General features: G+C 32.4%; 1 protein-coding gene across 1 annotated transcript in view; it reads right to left on the bottom strand.

Moving 5' to 3' along the window:
- The window catches only part of LOC143242634 (vacuolar protein sorting-associated protein 33B-like), a 58,578-nt gene extending 40,202 nt beyond the window's left edge, over positions 1-18,376 (bottom strand). The window contains exons 1-7 of the mRNA XM_076486111.1: positions 17,962-18,376; positions 13,968-14,048; positions 13,601-13,662; positions 12,390-12,507; positions 10,071-10,211; positions 8,408-8,512; positions 7,608-7,701 (exon numbers count right to left, since the gene is read on the bottom strand). Of these exons, the coding sequence (XP_076342226.1) occupies positions 7,608-7,701; positions 8,408-8,512; positions 10,071-10,211; positions 12,390-12,507; positions 13,601-13,662; positions 13,968-14,048; positions 17,962-18,051 (691 nt within the window). The 5' untranslated portion in view covers positions 18,052-18,376. The remainder of the gene's footprint in view (positions 1-7,607; positions 7,702-8,407; positions 8,513-10,070; positions 10,212-12,389; positions 12,508-13,600; positions 13,663-13,967; positions 14,049-17,961) is intronic.
- Between the last annotated feature and the right edge of the window lie 252 nt (positions 18,377-18,628).

Genomic DNA, 18,628 nt, shown 5'->3' with positions numbered 1-18,628 from the left:
GTCAGATCAGTACTGTGTGGACATACATTCACATATACATACTTTTAGTCAGATCAGTACTGTGTGGACATACATTCACATATACATACTTTTAGTCAGATCAGTACTGTGTGGACATACATTCACATATACATACTTTTAGTCAGATCAGTACTGTGTGGACATACATTTACACATACATACTTTTAGTCAGATCAGTACGGTGTAGTCATACATTTACATATACATACTTTTAGTCAGATCAGTACTGTGTGGACATACATTCACATACACATACTTTTAGTCAGATCAGTATGGTGTGGTCATACATTTACACATACATACTTTTAGTCAGATCAGTATGGTGTGGACATACATTTACACATACATACTTTTAGTCAGATCAGTACTGTTTGGACATACATTTACACATACATACTTTTAGTCAGATCAGTACTGTTTGGACATACATTTACACATACATACTTTTAATCAGATCAGTATAGTGTGGCCATACATTTACATCTATATATTCCTAGTCAGGTCAATACACTTCTTAAACTGAAAGATACAAATGACAGAATGTCTACCTTATGATATATAATGTGATGTAAAATGGTTTTATACACATGATAATTTGATACTCACATAAACATCACTGGAATAATGAGCATATAACATTTCAAGACTTGTATAAATAAATCCAGACAACACCCATGGTCTCTGATAACAAAACTATCAATAAATCCAGACAACACCCATGGTCTCTGATAACAAAACTATCAATAAATCCAGACAACACCCATGGTCTCTGATAACAAAACTATAAATAAATCCAGACAACACCCATGGTATCTGATAACAAAACTATAAATAAATCCACACAATACCCATGGTCTCTGATAACAAAACTATAAATAAATCCAAACAACACCCATGGTCTCTGATAACAAAACTATAAATAAATCCAGACACCACCCATGGTCTCTGATAACAAAACTATCAATAAATCCAGACAACACAAATGGTCTCTGATAACAAAACTATAAATAAATCCACACAATACCCTTGATCTCTGATAACTATAAATAAATCCAGACAACACCCATGGTCTCTGATAACAAAACTATCAATAAATCCAGACAACACCCATGGTCTCTGATAACAAAACTATAAATAAATCCAGACAACACCCATGGTCTCTGATAACAAAACTATAAATAAATCCAGACAACACCCATGGTCTCTGATAACAAAACTATAAATAAATCCAGACAACACCCATGGTCTCTGATAACAAAACTATAAATAAATCCAGACAACACCCATGGTCTCTGATAACAAAACTATAAATAAATCCAGACAACACCCATGGTCTCTGATAACAAAACTATAAATAAATCCAGACAACACCCATGGTCTCTGATAACAAAACTATAAATAAATCCAGACAACACCCATGGTCTCTGATAACAAAACTATAAATAAATCCAGACAACACCCATGGTCTCTGATAACAAAACTATAAATAAATCCAGACAACACCCATGGTCTCTGATAACAAAACTATAAATAAATCCAGACAACACCCATGGTCTCTGATAACAAAACTATAAATAAATCCAGACAACACCCATGGTCTCTGATAACAAAACTATAAATAAATCCAGACAACACCCATGGTCTCTGATAACAAAACTATAAATAAATCCAGACAACACCCATGGTCTCTGATAACAAAACTATAAATAAATCCAGACAACACCCATGGTCTCTGATAACAAAACTATAAATAAATCCAGACAACACCCATGGTCTCTGATAACAAAACTATAAATAAATCCAGACAACACCCATGGTCTCTGATAACAAAACTATAAATAAATCCAGACAACACCCATGGTCTCTGATAACAAAACTATAAATAAATCCAGACAACACCCATGGTCTCTGATAACAAAACTATAAATAAATCCAGACAACACCCATGGTCTCTGATAACAAAACTATAAATAAATCCAGACAACACCCATGGTCTCTGATAACAAAACTATAAATAAATCCAGACAACACCCATGGTCTCTGATAACAAAACTATAAATAAATCCAAACAATACCCATGGTCTCTGATAACAAAACTATAAATAAATCCAGACATGGTCTCTGATAACAAAACTATAAATAAATCCAGACAATACCCTTGGTCTCTGATAACTATAAATAAATCCAGACAACACCCATGGTCTCTGATAACAAAACTATAAATAAATCCAGACAACACCCATGGTCTCTGATAACAAAACTATAAATAAATCCAGACAACACCCATGGTCTCTGATAACAAAACTATAAATAAATCCAAACAATACCCATGGTCTCTGATAACAAAACTATAAATAAATCCAGACAACACCCATGGTCTCTGATAACAAAACTATAAATAAATCCAGACAACACCCATGGTCTCTGATAACAAAACTATAAATAAATCCAGACAACACCCATGGTCTCTGATAACAAAACTATAAATAAATCCAAACAATACCCATGGTCTCTGATAACAAAACTATAAATAAATCCAGACAACACCCATGGTCTCTGATAACAAAACTATAAATAAATCCAGACAACACCCATGGTCTCTGATAACAAAACTATAAATAAATCCAGACAACACCCATGGTCTCTGATAACAAAACTATAAATAAATCCAGACAACACCCATGGTCTCTGATAACAAAACTATAAATAAATCCAGACACCACCCATGGTCTCTGATAACAAAACTATAAATAAATCCAGACAACACCCTTGGTCTCTGATAACAAAACTATAAATAAATCCAGACAACACCCATGGTCTCTGATAACAAAACTATAAATAAATCCAGACAACACCCATGGTCTCTGATAACAAAACTATAAATAAATCCAGACAACACCCATGGTCTCTGATAACAAAACTATAAATAAATCCAGACAACACCCATGGTCTCTGATAACAAAACTATAAATAAATCCAGACAACACCCATGGTCTCTGATAACAAAACTATAAATAAATCCAGACAACACCCATGGTCTCTGATAACAAAACTATAAATAAATCCAGACAACACCCATGGTCTCTGATAACAAAACTATAAATAAATCCAGACAATACCCAACACCCATGGTCTCTGATAACAAAACTATAAATAAATCCAAACAACACCCATGGTCTCTGATAACAAAACTATAAATAAATCCAGACAACACCCATGGTCTCTGATAACAAAACTATAAATAAATCCAGACAACACCCATGGTCTCTGATAACAAAACTATAAATAAATCCAGACAACACCCATGGTCTCTGATAACAAAACTATAAATAAATCCAGACAATACCCATGGTCTCTGATAACAAAACTATAAATAAATCCAGACAACACCCATGGTCTCTGATAACAAAACTATAAATAAATCCAGACAACACCCATGGTCTCTGATAACAAAACTATAAATAAATCCAGACAACACCCATGGTCTCTGATAACAAAACTATAAATAAATCCAGACAACACCCATGGTCTCTGATAACAAAACTATAAATAAATCCAGACAACATAACCCATGGTCTCTGATAACAAAACTATAAATAAATCCAGACAACACCCATGGTCTCTGATAACAAAACTATAAATAAATCCAGACAACACCCATGGTCTCTGATAACAAAACTATAAATAAATCCAGACAACACCCATGGTCTCTGATAACAAAACTATAAATAAATCCAGACAATACCCATGGTCTCTGATAACAAAACTATAAATAAATCCAAACAACACCCATGGTCTCTGATAACAAAACTATAAATAAATCCAAACAATACTCTTGGTCTCTGATAACAAAACTATAAATAAATCCAGACAACACCCATGGTCTCTGATAACAAAACTATAAATAAATCCAAACAATACCCATGGTCTCTGATAACAAAACTATAAATAAATCCAAACAATACCCATGGTCTCTGATAACAAAACTATAAATAAATCCAAACAATACCCATGGTCTCTGACAAAACTACCCAATGGTCTCTGATAACAAAACTATAAATAAATCCAGACAACACCCATGGTCTCTGATAACAAAACTATAAATAAATCCAGACAACACCCATGGTCTCTGATAACAAAACTATAAATAAATCCAGACAACACCCATGGTCTCTGATAACAAAACTATAAATAAATCCAGACAACACCCATGGTCTCTGATAACAAAACTATAAATAAATCCAGACAACACCCATGGTCTCTGATAACAAAACTATAAATAAATCCAAACAATACCCATTGGTCTCTGATAACAAAACTATAAATAAATCCAGACAACACCCATGGTCTCTGATAACAAAACTATAAATAAATCCAGACAACACCCATGGTCTCTGATAACAAAACTATAAATAAATCCAGACAACACCCATGGTCTCTGATAACAAAACTATAAATAAATCCAGACAACACCCATGGTCTCTGATAACAAAACTATAAATAAATCCAGACAACACCCATGGTCTCTGATAACAAAACTATAAATAAATCCAAACAATACCCACGGTCTCTGATAACAAAACTATAAATAAATCGAAACAATATCCTTGGTCTCTGATAACAAAACTATAAATAAATCCAGACAACACCCATGGTCTCTGATAACAAAACTATAAATAAATCCAGACAATACCCTTGGTCTCTGATAACAAAACTATAAATAAATCCAGACAACACCCATGGTCTCTGATAACAAAACTAAAATAAATCCAGACAACACCCATGGTCTCTGATAACAAAACTATAAATAAATCCAAACAATACCCACGATCTCTGATAACAAAACTCTAAATAAATCCAAACAATACCCACGGTCTCTGATAACAAAACTATAAATAAATCGAAACAATATCCTTGGTCTCTGATAACAAAACTATAAATAAATCCAGACAACACCCATGGTCTCTGATAACAAAACTATAAATAAATCCAGACAATACCCTTGGTCTCTGATAACTATAAATAAATCCAGACAACACCCATGGTCTCTGATAACAAAACTAAATAAATCCAGACAACACCCATGGTCTCTGATAACAAAACTATAAATAAATCCAAACAATACCCACGATCTCTGATAGCAAAACTCTAAATAAATCCAAACAATACCCACGGTCTCTGATAACAAAACTATAAATAAATCGAAACAATATCCTTGGTCTCTGATAACAAAACTATAAATAAATCCAGACAACACCCATGGTCTCTGATAACAAAACTATAAATAAATCCAGACACCACCCATGGTCTCTGATAACAAAACTATAAATAAATCCAGACACCACCCATGGTCTCTGATAACAAAACTATAAATAAATCCAAACAATACCCACGATCTCTGATAACAAAACTCTAAATAAATCCAAACAATACCCACTGTCTCTGATAACAAAACTATAAATAAATCGAAACAATATCCTTGGTCTCTGATAACAAAACTATAAATAAATCCAGACAACACCCATGGTCTCTGATACCAAAACTCTAATTAAATCCAGACAACACCCATGGTCTCTGATAACAAAACTATAAATAAATCCAAACAATACCCACGATCTCTGATAACAAAACTCTAAATAAATCCAAACAATACCCACGGTCTCTGATAACAAAACTATAAATAAATCGAAACAATATCCTTGGTCTCTGATAACAAAACTATAAATAAATCCAGACAACACCCATGGTCTCTGATAACAAAACTATAAATAAATCCAGACAATACCCTTGGTCTCTGATAACTATAAATAAATCCAGACAACACCCATGGTCTCTGATAACAAAACTATAAATAAATCCAGACAACACCCATGGTCTCTGATAACAAAACTATAAATAAATCCACACAATACCCATGGTCTCTGATAACAAAACTATAAATAAATCCAAACAACACCCATGGTCTCTGATAACAAAACTATAAATAAATCCAGACACCACCCATGGTCTCTGATAACAAAACTATCAATAAATCCAGACAACACCCATGGTATCTGATAACAAAACTATAAATAAATCCAAACAATACTCTTGGTCTCTGATAACAAAACTATAAATAAATCCAAACAATACTCTTGGTCTCTGATAACAAAACTATAAATAAATCCAGACAACACCTATGGTATCTGATAACAGAACTATCAATAAATCCAGACACCACCCATGGTCTCTGATAACAAAACTATAAATAAATCCAGACAACACAAATGGTCTCTGATAACAAAACTATAAATAAATCCACACAATACCCTTGATCTCTGATAACTATAAATAAATCCAGACAACACCCATGGTCTCTGATAACAAAACTCTAATTAAATCCAGACAACACCCATGGTCTCTAATAACAAAACTATAAATAAATCCAAACAACACCCATGGTCTCTGATAACAAAACTATAAATAAATCCAGACACCACCCATGGTCTCTGATAACAAAACTATCAATAAATCCAGACAACACCCATGGTCTCTGATAACAAAACTATAAATAAATCCAGACAACACCCATGGTATCTGATAACAAAACTATAAATAAATCCAAACAATACTCTTGGTCTCTGATAACAAAACTATAAATAAATCCAGACACCACCCATGGTCTCTGATAACAAAACTATAAATAAATCCAGACACCACCCATGGTCTCTGATAACAAAACTATCAATAAATCCAGACAACACCCATGGTCTCTGATAACAAAACTATAAATAAATCCAGACAACACCCATGGTATCTGATAACAAAACTATAAATAAATCCAAACAATACTCTTGGTCTCTGATAACAAAACTATAAATAAATCCAGACACCACCCATGGTCTCTGATAACAAAACTATCAATAAATCCAGACAACACCCATGGTCTCTGATAACAGAACTATCAATAAATCCAGACACCACCCATGGTCTCTGATAACAAAACTATAAATAAATCCAGACAACACAAATGGTCTCTGATAACAAAACTATAAATAAATCCACACAATACCCTTGATCTCTGATAACTATAAATAAATCCAGACAACACCCATGATCTCTGATAACAAAACTCTAAATAAATCCAGACAACACCCATGGTCTCTGATAACAAAACTCTAATTAAATCCAGACAACACCCATGGTCTCTAATAACAAAACTATAAATAAATCCAGACAACACCCACGGTCTCTGATGGCCCATGTGTGTCTTCAGACATAATATTTCATGAAGTGTTCTTTATACTGATGATTTATTTTGCTACAATTTATTAACTACACACTTGTATCTCAGAACGGCTGGTATGGGTATTAACACTTTTGTTGATAAGCAGAGAACATTTCAATCTTCCTACGTCATCATTAGGTCATCTTTTTGTTAGCCTGAAGATGACCTAGGAAGGTCGCAACATTGTTCTCTCCTTATCAGTAAAAGTGTTAATACCCATACCAGCCGTTCTGAAATATTTTTTTATCTCAAGAGGTTTCTCGTCATCAAGAATAACTACACACCTATTGGTACATTTTGTAGAAGAGCTATTTATTACCTCTGTCAAGTACAATCATCTTTCCAATCTTTGAGTCTTCCTTCTTTGTAATTTTAGTTTCTTCCTCTAAAGTTTCCATCAAGTCAAACACCAACTTTATGGAAAAGAATTACAAAATTATCAACTAGTGTCAACAGCTTATAATCACTTTTTCAGCAAAATAAATTAATAAATTGTCATCTATTAAACTTCACATAAAACTTTAAACAAATGAAACTGAAAACTGGTTAAAACAATTAAAACTGACACTTCTAATTAGCATTTATGAATTCTGTTGAATCTGGTTTTCTTTTAGAAAACCACTGAACAGAAACCAGAAACTTGGGACATTCAAGATCAGATATCACAGTTGGCTGAAGATTTTTTTAAATTCACATCTTTAAAGAGAGTTTTAAAAACTGTATCATCATACAGTGACATAAATTTTATTGTAAATTAAGCCTTCAGGACTAAAAAATGTGGAAAAATTAAAGAAATCTAATTATTATTTTCAACTTTCTTTAATGGAAACTGAGTTTACTGCAACACATTTCTAGAGATGTAAAATCACAACCTATATCTGCAGAATGTAAATTAATTAACTAATTTACCTTCACATGTAAACTTGTAAAATACCATTAGTTCTTGATGAAGTTGTGCTAGCGAAACACTGAACTAATAAAAATTACATTCTATGTATAGAGGTCATGATTTGGTATACATTTAAAGAAATCCAATGTAAAAAGTCTTTATTAATAAAATAAACTGTTAATAAACAAAACAAACTCGATGACAGATTCAACAGAAAAAAGCAAGTCTACCTTGGCGCAGCGCCCTTGACCGAAACGACAGTGGACAGGACCAAACAATCTCTGTAATTGCACTAAGGAAGAGGCAACTGTGTGGATCCAACCTTGGTCTCCATTCTAATCAGCATCACATTAAAAATTAAAAATGGGTAATTCTACCCACACAAAGTATAATTTTTGTCATGTGAAGAAAACATGCAATTTGTATCTAACACACTTTCAGTCTTATCACACATAATTAAGCACATCCTTTTGTTTAATTATTACCAAAGTCAGAATGACTTGAAGTACATGACTTGTCTGTCAAAGGTTTAATATCACAACTCTACTCTCCAGACGTGTGTCCAACAGAAAAACAAATACCTCTTCTGTACCCTGCCAAAGGTTCAATATCACAACTCTACTCTCCAGACGTGTGTCCAACACAAAAACAAATACCTCTTCTGTACCCTGTCAAAGGTTCAATATCACAACTCTACTCTCCAGACGTGTGTCCAACACAAAAACAAATACCTCTTCTGTACCCTGTCAAAGGTTCAATATCACAACTCTACTCTCCAGACGTGTGTCCAACACAAAAACAAATACCTCTTCTGTACCCATCATTCACTACTGGTCAAGTTTTTTTACTTGTGATAACCCTGGTTACAGAATGTTGCTCTGTAATTGCATTGTAGAAATCTTTAGAATATACTAAAAAGGCAACTGAGAAATGCATCTAGTAGTTTAAGTGGTTCCTCTATAGATGTCATAAAATGAAACCCATTTGTACTTATTTCTTGTGTTGTAACAGCATATCAACTGTGATGTGTGGCTGGTGGCTTTTGTTTGATAGATTCATATATCACCAACTTCCAGTCAGTATGAAGATACTATTTAAATGTGCTACATTTATATGCTGTTTTCAACTCGGAAGTTATCTTAAATTTCCAGATGTTTAACTTACAATTACAACTTTAACCTCAAAACATGTCACAATTCACAAAACAAAAATCCTGTAACATGTATTATTCCATTTTTTTTATTATGTCAGGACAATAATAAATCACTGAAATTTTATTTTAGTTGTTACATTTCATCGTCTGTGACAAAACACCTCCATTTGTCACATACCAAATACTGACTGTACCACTTTTGACAGTTGTCTTCAGTTCTGTCAGGTAGTGTTAAATAAATTTATGAAGCTACTGTACTGTTTTTGTACATTTGAATCCATGTTGAGTTATTGTGTTCCAACTTTAGCTGTCATTATCAAGTTGTTGAATTTTTATTACCTTTATTTTATTAATATGGTTCACAACCCTCCATATATTCCTATCTTTGATAATGTGGCAAGTCTCAATAACTAATAAAGAGGACACTTTTAGTTGTATCTGTGCTTATAAGTTATTGTACTTCAACTAAATTACAACAGGAAGACAAGGCGTGTGATTAGATGATGACAAAGGATAATAGATCGATACGTAAACTGTAAAACATTCTAAACTATATAATGTAAGTAATGTTTTATAATTTCACACACTAGAATTAATAACATTAATGGTACATTATATTTTCAATAGAAAATTAGTAACAAAAGAGTTAATCCATTTGTTAACAATCTGACTGCTGGTAATATATCGTACAATCTTGGTGACATGAAATATTAGACACTACATTTGTCTTTCACACTTACAAGGTAAAATGATGAGAAAAAATCTGAGATCTCCAAGGAAAATATATCATTATCCAGTGGTATTAGGCCTAATGGATACTCCAAAAGAGTGGCTTCATCATAAACGCCCTCCTGTTCCAGAATCAGTTCACATACATGCAACTAAAGAGCAGAAAGAGACAATTCCATTTCAAGCTATTCTTGTGACTTATTCAGACTTTTCTGTACAATAAGTATCCTAGTGTAAGTGTTAACTTTTCGAAGGAGTTTTTTTATACTTTAAGCTGTTAATAAAGTTCATAAATTTGAATTAAATTGTGAATTCTGTGCAGTCTACATAAATTTGGCTTGTAATTTTGTCAACAAATAATATGAAACTGTTTTTAACCCTGTAAGTGAGACTTCATTTCTATTTTAAATTCTAGAAAATGATATTTTGTTCAAAATGAATACTTTTACAAATTTAAAAGCTGTCAGTAATTTTAAATTCAGGAAATGTCTACGTTCTGTCAGTAGTTTTAAAGCTAGGAAATGTTTACGTTCTGTCAGTAGTTTTAAAGCCAGGAAATGTCTACGTTCTGTCAGTAGTTTTAAAGCCAGGAAATGTCTAATTTCTGTCAGTAGTTTTAAAGCCAGGAAATGTCTACGTTCTGTCAGTAGTTTTAAAGCCAGGAAATGTCTATGTTCTGTCAGTAGTTTTAAAGCCAGGAAATGTCTAATTTCTGTCAGTAGTTTTAAAGCCAGGAAATGTCTACGTTCTGTCAGTAGTTTTAAAGCCAGGAAATGTCTAATTTCTGTCAGTAGTTTTAAAGCCAGGAAATGTCTACATTCTGTCAGTAGTTTTAAAGCCAGGAAATGTCTAATTTCTGTCAGTAGTTTTAAAGCCAGGAAATGTCTACGTTCTGTCAGTAGTTTTAAAGCCAGGAAATGTCTATGTTCTGTCAGTAGTTTTAAAGCCAGGAAATGTCTACATTCTGTCAGTAGTTTTAAAGCCAGGAAATGTCTACGTTCTGTCAGTAGTTTTAAAGCCAAGAAATGTCTATGTTCTGTCAGTAGTTTTAAAGCCAGGAAATGACTAGGTTCTAAATTGTTGATAGTCTAACATTATTAGCCTCATATATGATTAGTAATAAATCAAAATTTAAAAATAATTATCTAAGTGCGAATAATGTTCCTCAAATATACTAAAAATAAACTCATGGTTCAGATTATGGTGGTTTCAGTTATTACTTAGTTACTTGTACTACCAAAGAAAAGTGACACCTAGAGTTACTGAACAGAAACTAAATAATTTTAAACATACATGACTGAAGGTCAGACAATGAAGACCAAAACTGACATAAACACTGTACAATATTTAGTATTTGGTTATGAGACAGAAAAGTTACAATTCAACATAACGTGTGTGTGTATATAACACTTTGAAGTGACTAAAGATAACAACTAAATATTCACTTTATCTGATACAATCCTTGAAACAACAGCCACCACAAGTAATGTTTGGCTTGTCTAATAATTAATAAGTTATTCACAACAAGTACTAAGTAGCAAATCTTTTGTCCAGAAATTTCCACAAAGTTATACAACAGTTACACACACTAGACGTCCCTAATTTTCAACCAACACATTAAATGGACGGCAGCTATTCTATTCTACAGCGTACACTGCTAATTACTGAGATTGGACTGTCACCCTTATTAAACAGTTGTCGTCCCCAAAGTGCAGATTTCATATTTTTTGTACAAATGGCCCACAGCCATGCTAATCAATAGACGACTCTGGTCCAAGGTGCTAACACGAAAATATTTTATTTTACAAATATAATTTTTATTGTAATGTTTTTGCTTGTTTCTAATAACAGAGAGAGTAGTACAGATGGAGGCAGCTTTCCATCATAGAAGAAGAGAGTAAGGCATCTTTACTAGGTCCTTCCCTATGTAGGGTGAGAAAATCAGATCCATATAAAAGTGTAAAGATACCAGTGAAATAAAGACTCACCTTTATAAAAACCACAATTCATCAACTTAATTTTAAACATTGTGAATTTTACAAAAACTATAATAAATCTGAAATGTTGGTTTAACTGAACCAGATACCAAAGTGTTTGATTAAAAAAAGCCAATTACACGTATCTCAAGATGGCTGGTATGGGTGTTAAAACTTTAATTAAAGTTGAAAACAATATTTTGACCTTCTTAGGTCATCTTCTGGTTAACACAGATGTTAACTACCACAGTTTACACATGTTACTTTGTTATTTTTTCTAAATATTTCCTATTTTGTCATCATGGAAGTTGGTTACATGTTTTTCTGTACATTTTATAAAGCAGGTACACTTACTTTTCTGGGTACAAAAACAATCCAGAAAGCAACGTCCCTGTTCTGTTGTCGAGCTGCACTGATGTGATCAGCAACCTGTCTGGTTGACGTTATACATGGTCTGATAAGGTAGAGACACCTGCAGGAATATAAATTAAACATTTTTATCACATATTGTACCTCTGAATCACTATATAACCTAATGTGTAAGTAAATCACAGAGAGTATAACTTCTTTTTTTAAATGTGTGACTATGTTATTATTTTTTCTTCATAACTTTAGTGTAATGGAAATATATTAAATTCACATATTCAAGCTCTGTTGAAAACATTATTCCATAAAATAACTGGCTAGATAATTTTGTTTTGTTCTCTTAATAATGGCTGGATAATCATTTGTAATCTAGCAACTTAACATGCTTTATCTAACAGTTAATTATGTTCACACTAATACATACAAGTGACAGACCAGTAAATATTAAAGAATAATAACCTGGAATTGTCCTTTTACACCAAAAAACAACTGATTCACACGTGTGTAATGAGGCTAATACAATGAAAGAATTGTGTCTCACATGGAGTTCACAAGTAGAAATTACTTTTTCTAGAATATACACCACTTAATAACAGTATTGATCTCTAAATGAGTAGGAAATCAAGTTCAACTAGAATTATTTTTTACATCAAATGTTTCTGACTGTTTTATTAGTTTGTAATAGATTAAAATTAAATGTTGTTTAATGTATCATGAACAAAGTGTTTGCTGATGGACCTCAGGCCTGGTATAGCCAAGTGGGTTAAAGCATTCGACTCATAATCTGAGGGTCACAGGTTTGCATCCCCGTCGCACCAAACATGGTCGCCCTTTCAGCCATGGGGGTGTTATAATGTTACGGTCAATTCCACTATTTCATTGGTAAAAGAGTAGCTCAAGAGTTGGCAGTGGGTGGTGATGACTAGCTGCCTTCCCTCTAGTCTTACACTAGTAAATTAGAGATGGCTAGCGGAGATAGCCCTCGTGTAGCTTTGTGCAAAATTCAAAAAACAGACTAACCTCAGCTAAGTGTGCTCTAATGACCCAGTTTTAATTTAATGTTTGTGTTAAATAACCGATACATTTTGGTTGATAAGATATGACAGATATAAGACATGCACATTCCTAAAACCAAGTGATCAAATTCCATTACCTTCTGTTCAAACTTGTCAAGTAAAATTTAGTATATAATTACTCACTTGTTATTTTGACCAGGAGAGAGACCAAAGTCCAGCTTGTAAATCTTTTCCACTCCATACTCCTAGAGTTTCGACACAAAGTAGATGACTTCAAGATATACGTTCAACTAATAGTTAGAAATCTAAAACTGGTCTTATTTCAAGTAACACTTTATTTGAAATGCCATCAAAATCTCGTAAAAACTGGAAGTTAGAGTAACTAGTTTACATAAGAATCTTTAACAAAATGTACCTGGCTAAAATAATATTAACACAGACAATGTTACCAACAAAGTATTTATGTGTATACTAATTATTAAACAGACATTTTTTCGCCATACTATTTCTATATATGCTTTATTAAGTAATGCCAAATATAAGAACTTACCCTTAAAACTGTAACGCCAGCAATGTGGTCTAATGGCCCAATTAAACTGTTATCTATAACCAGATCTTTTTTAGACCCAACCTAAAAGAAGTAATAATGACAATTCATTGTCTTAAATTTACAATTTAATTATATATTACATCAAGCATTGTTTTAAAACTTCTAATGACACTATCTAGCGAATGTTTAAATACGAAACTTATACCGTAATGAGCTGGGAACTACGATTATTCATTCAATTTAACTTTTAATTAGCTAGTTTATCTGTTTACCAGTGGTTACACACATGTGGAAGACATTTAGCCAACATTTTTCTAACAGGATCGTTGGCCTCCAGAAAGTACTGCCTTCAGATATGGTGGATGTAGTTATTTTACAGGAAGACTTGATAAGTACATAAATGATAAATGTTGAATTTAAATATTTTCTTTCTGTTTTAAAGTTAAGATGAAAATGTCTTGGTGGACTAACAGGTCCATAGCTGTCATTATGTTTTATATCACATGAGCTGGCAAAGATACAACTTTTTAAAATGTATTCCACAATAGTTTTCCAGCTGTCAGTACATTTTAAAATTCTCATAACAACAAATTCATTTTTACTGCAAAACAAGTTGTATTTTAAAATACTTTTCATCTTATATACATGTATATTCAACCAGATTATTGTATGCTTACTTTGGGTCTATATATAAAAACACTTCAGACAAGACGCTCAACTATCGACAAATTATCAATGTTAATTTTTGTTGCACTCAACTCACGGTGGTGAGAATGAAGTAAACAGATTTTATTTCACTTACATTCAATTTATTTTATTTTTAAAACTATCAAGTTGAATTGAGAAAATTTGGTAGTGGTACATAGTTTATCAATTTGATGGTTATTTTGGTAGTTCAAGCCTGGGTTGGATAGTCTTGTCACTTGATATCACTTATCATAGTTTATCAATTTGATGGTTATTTTGGTAGTTCAAGCCTGGATTTGGATAGTCTTGTCACTTGATATTTCTTATCATAGTTTATCAATTTGATGGTTATTTTGGTAGTTCAAGTCTGGGTTTGGATAGTCTTGTCACTTGATATTACTTATCATAGTTTATCAATTTGATGGTTATTTTGGTAGTTCAAGCCCAGGTTTGGATAGTCTTTCACTTGATATTACTTATCATAGTTTATCAATTTGATGGTTATTTTGGTAGTTCAAGCCTGGGTTCGGATAGTCTTGTCACTTGATATCACTTATCATAGTTTATCAATTTGATGGTTATTTTGGTAGTTCAAGCCTGGGTTTGGATAGTCTTGTCACTTAATATTACTTATCATAGTTTATCAATTTGATGGTTATTTTGGTAGTTCAAGCCTGGGTTTGGATAGTCTTGTCACTTGATATTACTTATCATAGTTTATCAATTTGATGGTTATTTTGGTAGTTCAAGCCGGGTTTGGATAGTCTTGTCACTTGATATTACTTATCATAGTTTATCAATTTGATGGTTATTTTGGTAGTTCAAGCCTGGGTTTGGATAGTCTTGTCACTTGATATTACTTATCATAGTTTATCAATTTGATGGTTATTTTGGTAGTTCAAGCCTGGGTTTGGATAGTCTTGTCACTTGATATTACTTATCATAGTTTATCAATTTGATGGTTATTTTGGTAGTTCAAGCCCGGGTTTGGATAGTCTTGTCACTTGATATTACTTATCATAGTTTATCAATTTGATGGTTATTTTGGTAGTTCAAGCCCGGGTTTGGATAGTCTTGTCACTTGATATTACTTATCATAGTTTATCAATTTGATGGTTATTTTGGTAGTTCAAGCCTGGGTTTGGATAGTCTTGTCACTTGATATTACTTATCATAGTTTATCAATTTGATGGTTATTTTGGTAGTTCAAGCCTGGGTTTGGATGGTCTTGTCACTTGATATTACTTATCATAGTTTATCAATTTGATGGTTATTTTGGTAGTTCAAGCCTGGATTTGGATAGTCTTGTCACTTGATATTTCTTATCATAGTTTGTCAATTTGATGGTTATTTTGGTAGTTCAAGTCTGGGTTTGGATAGTCTTGTCACTTGATATTACTTATCATAGTTTATCAATTTGATGGTTATTTTGGTAGTTCAAGCCCGGGTTTGGATAGTCTTGTCACTTGATATTACTTATCATAGTTTATCAATTTGATGGTTATTTTGGTAGTTCAAGCCTGGGTTTGGATAGTCTTGTCACTTGATATTACTTATCATAGTTTATCAATTTGATGGTTATTTTGGTAGTTCAAGCCTGGGTTTGGATGGTCTTGTCACTTGATATTACTTATCATAGTTTATCAATTTGATGGTTATTTTGGTAGTTCAAGCCTGGATTTGGATAGTCTTGTCACTTGATATTTCTTATCATAGTTTATCAATTTGATGGTTATTTTGGTAGTTCAAGTCTGGGTTTGGATAGTCTTGTCACTTGATATTACTTATCATAGTTTATCAATTTGATGGTTATTTTGGTAGTTCAAGCCGGGTTTGGATAGTCTTGTCACTTGATATTACTTATCATAGTTTATCAATTTGATGGTTATTTTGGTAGTTCAAGCCGGGTTTGGATAGTCTTGTCACTTGATATTACTTATCATAGTTTATCAATTTGATGGTTATTTTGGTAGTTCAAGCCCGGTTTGGATAGTCTTGTCACTTGATATTACTTATCATAGTTTATCAATTTGATGGTTATTTTGGTAGTTCAAGCCGGGTTTGGATCGTCTTGTCACTTGATATTACTTATCATAGTTTATCAATTTGATGGTTATTTTGGTAGTTCAAGCCGGGTTTGGATCGTCTTGTCACTTGATATTACTTATCATAGTTTATCAATTTGATGGTTATTTTGGTAGTTCAAGCCGGGTTTGGATAGTCTTGTCACTTGATATTACTTATCATAGTTTATCAATTTGATGGTTATTTTGGTAGTTCAAGCCGGGTTTGGATAGTCTTGTCACTTGATATTACTTATCATAGTTTATCAATTTGATGGTTATTTTGGTAGTTCAAGCCGGGTTTGGATAGTCTTGTCACTTGATATTACTTATCATAGTTTATCAATTTGATGGTTATTTTGGTAGTTCAAGCCGGGTTTGGATAGTCTTATCACTTGATATTACTTATCATAGTTTATCAATTTGATGGTTATTTTGGTAGTTCAAGCCCGGTTTGGATAGTCTTGTCACTTGATATTACTTGTTTTCACCCAGAACACTCGGTTTGAACTACTGTTCTGCAGACTAAACTTTCAAGGCCCATATACTTCCATCTCAACCTTTATGATACAAAGATTAGTAACACTTACTGAACCAAATCATACAGTTCAGGTCACAGATACTGTTTCATCATCTCTGCTTCATTTAATAATAGAGTCAATCCTAATTAGCTAAATAGAGACTAAAAAAAAGAACAAGTCAAGTCAGCAGGAAGTCATTAACCAAATGAGGCAATCTCTGACATCCACAAAGCTATCTTTAATACCTAAAGTGCCATTATTGACCATATCAACAAGAAGGAAAAACAGCAACTTCCTGCTGGTACATTTTACAAACCTTTTTTTTTAATATTTATAAATAGGTTGCAAAAGATTTTTAAAAATTGTCAAACTTCTATGTATTATTACAATGAACAATAAATAAAATTACCAAGTTATTATGACTTTAATACCCAAAATAACTTAAAAACATTTCAGAATAATAATAATAATAATAGAAATGCTTGCATGTAGGCCATTACCATTAATATGTACATTAATGCACCCTTTAAGTAAAAGTATTTAGTAAACATTTTAACAATAATAATTATTTCATTATTTCTGTAAATGGGCAATCTAGGTAATTTAATTTCAAATAACGTTTATCTTATTTACACATGGCATTATGGTATATTCTAAAGATATATAATACATCATAGACATTATAAACATCATACATAGTACATTTAATCTAACATCACTTACCGTTTTAAGTATATTTATGAGACATTTCGCAGACGTTGCTTTAATCAGCTGTGAAAGAGATAATCCATGAGCACTAGTATTACCTGCCATTTAACTGTACATAAACTGTTTAATAATTCCTATTACAAACCTAATCTCTCTCTCACCTCCCTTTTAAATTTTTACTTTTTGTCTTCGCTTGGAAGACTTTTCCTCAAATTCTTGTGAACTTTGCTGCGTATTTTAGTTTGTCTAACGCAGTTTCAAGATTTTGTTTTTAAAACGTAAGTTAGGTATATTACTAAACCAGATGGACTAAATATATACATCCACCCTTTACACAATATTTTTACATTGCTTTAATTTTATATTTCTGTCCTAAAAATTTCTTAGCTACTTACACCCTCTCATACACCCATCTATAACAACGCTCGCCATCTATAGAGAGAACTATTTGTTATAGCAAATGTATATTAAACATTAAATTAGAATCAATTATATTTATTACAAGACAACATAGAACGAAAGGCTTTTACTCCATAAAAATGAAATTCTAATAACAACTAAACGCATCCTGAGGTTATGTTGAGTTTATTGGTTCAACGTTAAAGTTCGTTATATTATATAATGTTGAATCTTTCACTCCTCACAATAAGCTGCGATGTATCGTACAAAACAAAGAATGACA

This window comes from Tachypleus tridentatus, unplaced genomic scaffold (assembly GCF_004210375.1).
Source record: "Tachypleus tridentatus isolate NWPU-2018 unplaced genomic scaffold, ASM421037v1 Hic_cluster_2, whole genome shotgun sequence".
Classification (NCBI taxonomy): domain Eukaryota; kingdom Metazoa; phylum Arthropoda; class Merostomata; order Xiphosura; family Limulidae; genus Tachypleus; species Tachypleus tridentatus.
Note: the sequence above shows the minus strand (reverse complement) of the source record. Positions and strands in the feature narration are given on the sequence as shown.